Source organism: Eleutherodactylus coqui, chromosome 2 (assembly GCF_035609145.1).
Source record: "Eleutherodactylus coqui strain aEleCoq1 chromosome 2, aEleCoq1.hap1, whole genome shotgun sequence".
Lineage (NCBI taxonomy): Eukaryota > Metazoa > Chordata > Amphibia > Anura > Eleutherodactylidae > Eleutherodactylus > Eleutherodactylus coqui.
This window is the reverse complement of record NC_089838.1, coordinates 163,653,472-163,659,756: the sequence shown is the minus strand read 5'-3', so window position 1 is coordinate 163,659,756 and position 6,285 is coordinate 163,653,472. Positions and strand designations below refer to the sequence as shown.

Sequence of the window (6,285 nt, the reverse complement as noted above, 5' to 3'; positions counted from 1 at the left end):
GCAGAATTTCTGCCCGTACACGGCTGCATAGGATTGCATTGCAATATGCAATCCTATGCAGACGGCCGCGGTTTGTCTGTGCGAAATCCCACTCAGAAAACAAACCGTGGCATGGTCTATTTCTGTGCGGGGCTTGCAGAGTCCCACGCAGAAACGTCACTCCCCGGCCGCCGACTCCGCTATACGCCGGCTGCCGGCAATGAAAGAGCAGAGGGAGCGGGTGAGTCCCGCGCTGCCCTTGCAGGCGCTCGGGTTGGGGCCTGCTGCGAGAATTCTCGCAGCCGGATCCGACCCGGCCGTCTGCAGGCGGCCTAAAGTTTACAGCATGTTTGATAGGCTGCTGACCATGTTAGGAATCAGAATCAGTGTTATGGCTGTCACTTTCTAACTTTTACCAAAACATTAAAAACAGGTTCAATAAAACGATTTTTTGTTGTTTTTTTTCTTCATAATGTTCAATTCCAATTTGGAGACTTAAATAAATAAATTTGTTTCCCCAAAAATAAGACCCTGTCTTTATATTCATTTTTTGCCCCAAAAGAGGCATTAGGTCTTAAATTACTTTCCTAGCAGGCTCAGTCCGTGTCCATCATGCTGCGGTCCGTGCTGTTCTTCAGTCCTAGCCCCTCGTCCATCATTACTTCCTGGTTAAGGGATTTATACATCCCGCCTACAGGAAGCGATGGTTGTTGCTTGGCTGAGCTGCAGCACTTGAACCAATCAACAGCCATCGCTTTCTGGAGGCGGGATCTATGAATCCCTTAACCAGAAATTGATGATGTACGAGCGGCTAGAACTGCAGGAATAGCGTAGACCTCTGGAAAGCAACGTGAGGGAACTGGACCGCGCCTGCCAGGTAATGTATTCCCTTTTTTTATGTAGTATAGCTAGGGCTTGTGTTTCAAGTCTCCCCCAAAAAAATCAGGGTAGAGCTTATTTTCAGGAAAACATGGTATGTAAACTCCCCATTTAATATACTGGAATAGTTGTGTATTGTACCTTTGTAATCTTCTATTAAGCCCCGCCTCTTGATGCCAGCTGCCATAACAGTTCATTCTTTCTGCGACATGATCATGAACTAGCAATAAGGAGACCTAGCTAGACCCTCCCTTTAACCACTGTGATGCCATAGTCAGTGTTTGCTCCCAACCATTTAACCCCTTTAGATGATGTGGTAAAGTCCTGAGATTATCAGCTGTGTAACTCTCCCATTATTGCATCATCCATCAAATGTCTGGAAGGGATTAATGTAAAAAGGCCAATCAACGACGTATTCTCAGTTTGTTTTGTTCTTTTTTTGGTCCATGTATTAGACCACATTCTTTTGTATACTAGACACATCTCTTCAGGTACTGCTCTGCCCGATGAAGACACCCAAGTAGTCCTGCAGACTTTGTTTAACAAGTGACTAAAAACTCTATGCAGATAAACATCGAGATGTAAGATTGTTTCTCTAAGCAATAACACATTAAACAGAAACCCTATATTTTCATATGTAAAAATGAATCAAACCAAAGTGTGGAACCATCGTTCTGACCTGATGTGAACAGAGATTCAGCATGGACGCAAAATGGTAGCTTTTATAATAAAAACAAAATCTCTTTATTTTACACTTATATTGCACATATTACAGGAAGCATCTGAGTACGGTTTAGTTTTCTTTGTAGTAACTATTGAAGTTAATCCTTAATAAGAAATCCTCCAGATGTGGTTGGTATCCACGATTTACAAGCTTCGTTACCACTGTAATGCAAAGTGCAAGTATTTTAATTCTACTACAAGAAAAACATCTCACGCATTCGACAAGTATCAGTAACCAAGGGTAAGTGCGCACAAGGGTCTTCTTTTAACCAAAACGGAATTAAAAATAATAATCCAAGTCATCTGTTTTATCACTAGTTTTAGCTAAACAAAAAGCTCCAAGACAGTTGATACAGTGATGGCCTTTATAAGCAGAGGTGTCCAAAGTGCTAACTGCATGTCCAAGCTAGAACACAAGAGGAAACAACCACTAAAACTTACCTTCAAAAAGAAAATCGGAGTAATATTTGAAGGTGTCGTACGACTGCTGCATCAGTCCATAGTTGGGGTGACTAGCCATCTGCTTTTCCTTGTCACATATCCACGACTGAGAGATTAACTGCGTCCGGAATTTCAGAATAAGACTGAAGATGCTGTGGATGATGTTCATTAATGGGGCCGCTTTCTCAGTCAGCAATCCCCTGTAGAACAAACATATCTCCAGTAATGTGTAAACTGCTGCAAACATGTCGGCCGTGTTCAGATTTGGTGTATTTCTTGTGGATTTTTATTACAAATTGTGCACCAAATAAGCCGCAACAAAGTTTAATACAAACTAAGCCAATTACTTTTCTAGAACCTCAATCAGAAGCAGACTGAAAAAGTGGATTTAAGAGTACAGTGCAGATATTTGTCTCTTTCTGGAACCTATAATGCTCCGAGTTCAGGGCGGTAAACCCCACAGTCAGACCGGGACACGTGTATTATGGGTGCAGAAATGCACCCATCGTATGCTAGTCTGAAACCGGCCTAAGCCATCAATAATAGATCAGCCGGATCTGCTGCCCAGTACTCTTACCAATCAGCTGATTACCAGGCTGGTACACTTAGAATGAGCTGAAGTGTGCAGGAAGGGCATTGGTCCTGGCTTGGTACTACAGACAAAATTCCCATTGAAGTGAATGAGAACTTTACCTGTAATACCACTCTGGTGCTGCCTGCTTCCGGCAGAAATCAGCTCCACCCATGAGCACACAGGCCAGCAAATAGCAGCTCGGCCAAAACACTGGACAGCCAACCCTCCCTGATCTACTAATAATGGACTAGCTGACAGATAGGCAATCGTTTACAGCTTTAGACGACCGTACATCGGCCAGGTTTTCACACCTGGCCTATATACGGTGTCCCTCTCTGCAGGGGGAGGACTGCTCCCGGCTCTTCCAGCCTCCTCCCCTTGCAGAGAGGGACACCGTATATCTGCCAGGCATGAAAACCCAGTCGATATACGATCGTCAGAATAAGCCCTTATAATGATGTGATGTATGGTAATCTGCACCTCACAGATAAACAGCGGCTTTTTTACTATTAAATTTGCACTGCTACGTTATGAGAGGGCACAGAGCCTCGTAAGAGTGTTTACATCAGACATAATACGGACAGAAAAGGCTATTTAATATATAATCCTATATGTAACTATTACAGTTGATCACTTTGGTTAGTACCTAAAGAGCGCCTTATTGAGGTATTCTGTGTGCGTTTTGCGAATCTCCTCCAAGTTGCTGACTGTACGAAGTTTATTTCGGAATTCACTCCAAGTGACATGCAGGATCTGGTTAGCAATGTAACCCTGAATAACCTTCACAAAGTGCTGCATCTCATGGCGGTATAGCTGAAGTTGTCGATACTGGATGGAGCTAGAAGCTTGGTTCACCAGAGCTGTTCCAGAAACAAATAACATATGGAAAAGTCTTTTTACTGTTTTCTTACACTTAAAAACAGGAAGTAAACTTTGGTTCAGATTCATAAAAATGTGGATTAACTACAATGAAAGTCTGGAGATGGAGAAATTGTATCTTGAGCCGAAAACTACGCTGTAAATAGATTTTTAAAAACCTGGCCATAGCAACTATTCTAAATTTTAACAATTTTTTCTAAATGATGCTGTTCACCCATAAGATCTAATATGCCCAGTTCTGTCGGCTGCTGTGTTTGGCCAGGTTACCAGTCATCTGAGCTCCCACTATGCACTGCTCTCAGCAGAACTTCATTTTGGAATCTGGAGTTATGGCTCACTCACATGGGCATAAGCAGTTTTGGTCCTTGAAATATGCATTGTCTTCATGGACCAAAACTGCTCACATTTTACTGCATATTTCGGTCCTTGTTGCAATTTTTTTGCACATGTATTTAACGTGCGCAACAATACCCTACAAGACAGAGCACAGGATTTCCCTTACCGTCTTGCATAAGAATGCAGTGAATACACATGTATCATGCGTATTTTTAACTCTCCCATAGATTACATGGCCGATTTTGATCCGTAATATGGACCAAAATAGGATATGTTGCTATTTTCTTCATACGTGTAAAAACCGCATGTTTGAATACTCCAGTGCGAGTCAATAGGGTTTAATCTACCCGTAGCACGTCCGTAAGAGTACACGGATGTGCAAAAAGATGCACCCGAGATTCTTGGGCACAACTTGGATCAAACAGCACACGTGCATCCAATCCGTGTACAACATACCATACATTGACATGTACGATTTTTATATGACAATTGGACAAAAATAAGTCAGGCTGCAATGTTATCTTACTCAGGATTATTCATCCGAACAAAAGGCCATGTGAACGGGTCCTATTTTCGGACTGAGTTTTCGGTCCGAAAGCCGGATGGAAAACATGTCCATGCGCATGTGACCGAATGTGAAACCAAAAACCGCTCATGCGAGTGAGCCCTCAGTAATTCTAACTGTTGAACGTAGTCAATTGGTCAAACAAGCAGTCTTTCAGGTAATGGATCTCTCAGTGCAATAAGGCAGAGCTTTACCTGTGCGTTTTAAATGAAACCAGACATCTCTCAGTGTCCAGACCATGTGTTTCAATTGTATGAGGAATGAGAAAATCTTATTGTACTTGTTTATGCAGGTTTCCGTTATGGCGATGTTCAGCGGCCAGTCGACCTGCAGAAGACCAGAAACCGGATTTGTTAATCTGATATAGAGAATTCAACTTCAAACTGTAATAATGTAAAAACGAGATGCTTACTAGTTCAGCCCTTTCCTGTATAACACAGTTTCACAAATTCTAGCAGTTACACGGCGTAAATGTTTTTTTTTCGTCTGACCATATACTGAATGGCTGATTGACACAGAATATAATACAATAGAGGATTATAAAGTGGCAAAAAAAATAAAAATTCAATTTCAAAGACATTTATGTGTTTTTTAACATATAGTGCAAAATGTACATTAGTTTACCTTATATCTTAATTCCAAACAACTTAATGTATCGGGGGCCGTAGGCTTGAACACTTCCGGGATATACTTAAGTGCAAAAGAAAGATTGGAGGCCAGATGGGAGTCCCCGTGAAGACTGTACTGCAGAGCCTTGTTCAATATGGAGTTCAGGACCAGGGGGGTGAACAGCTCACTCAGCGTCCGACCAGATACAAGCTGCGGAGCAAGAGAGCAAGGTAAATAGACAGCACAAGGACGGAAGTCGGCGATCAACGGAACAGAAGCTTCTTACAGTACATAAATTATATTGCAGTGAATGGGACTTTAAAAACACTGTAAAATATACTCAAAGACTGCTGAATTTTTCGGACATGCTGTATATTGTTTTTAAACAACGGCATATTCTCACACTTATGTTCATTGAGGAAAAATCACAGTATACTACGCCACCCATAAACAAGATTGTGATTTTTACATGCAGAACTGTAATGCGGTTTCTCACAGAAGCTTAAAGAACATTTCCTTGAATTATTCCTTCAACCCCTTAACGACGGCCCCATCGGGAAACTACGTCCTCAGCAAGTGGGCTTTAATCCTAGAGGACGTAGTTTTATGCGTCCTCTTAGGATTAATAACTATTTGGCTAAGGACGGGACAGCTCCATGCTGTCGGTGCCCGCAGGTAGCCGACAGCATGGAGCTGTCATCCCAGGATGCGGGCAGTCCCCCCCGGCATTGCAATCGGCGCTATCCAATGGATAGCGCCAATCGCAATAAAGTAAATAAAAGTGGTTTCAAAGTTAGATATTCAGCTGCCCTGATGGATCGGATCCATCAGGGCAGCTGAAAATACTCACCCGGCTTGTCCGCGGTGTCCCCCGGAGACCTGGTCCTCCTGGACCCGCCGCCGGCCTTCTGCGCATGCGCGCCAGACGATGACATCACGCGCATGCGCAGAAGCCCGGGAGCCCCCGGCAAATTTTAAATCTCCTGGCTCCCGGCTCCTAAAGGTAGCCGGGAACCAGGAGGTGTTACTGGGGACAGCTGTGAGCGGTCCCCGGGCCCACGATCGCGAAAAAGTTTAAAAAGTAAAAAAAAAAAGTAAAGTTTCACCTCCCCTCATGGATCGGATCCATGAGGGGAGGTGAAAATACTCACCTCTGTCCTCCCCGATGTCCTGGGACCCGAAGTCCCCGTCTGCGCATGCGCGCCCGATGTCAATCATCGGGCGCGTGCACAGACAGGCTCGAGCCCCGGGAAATTTAAAATCCCTCTGCTCCAGGCTGCCATGTTTAGCCAGGAGCAGA

General features: G+C 43.6%; 1 protein-coding gene across 3 annotated transcripts in view; it reads right to left on the bottom strand.

Annotated features, from left to right (window-relative positions):
* Nucleotides 1–1,574: 1,574 nt before the first annotated feature.
* The window catches only part of TUBGCP6 (tubulin gamma complex component 6), a 46,189-nt gene continuing 41,478 nt past the window's right edge, over nt 1,575–6,285 (bottom strand). For all 3 annotated transcript variants that reach the window (XM_066591872.1, XM_066591874.1, XM_066591873.1), the window contains exons 22-26: nt 5,001–5,195; nt 4,571–4,703; nt 3,243–3,456; nt 2,023–2,222; nt 1,575–1,743 (exon numbers count right to left, since the gene is read on the bottom strand). In XM_066591872.1, coding sequence (XP_066447969.1) covers nt 1,652–1,743; nt 2,023–2,222; nt 3,243–3,456; nt 4,571–4,703; nt 5,001–5,195 — 834 coding nt within the window. In that variant the 3' untranslated portion in view covers nt 1,575–1,651. The remainder of the gene's footprint in view (nt 1,744–2,022; nt 2,223–3,242; nt 3,457–4,570; nt 4,704–5,000; nt 5,196–6,285) is intronic.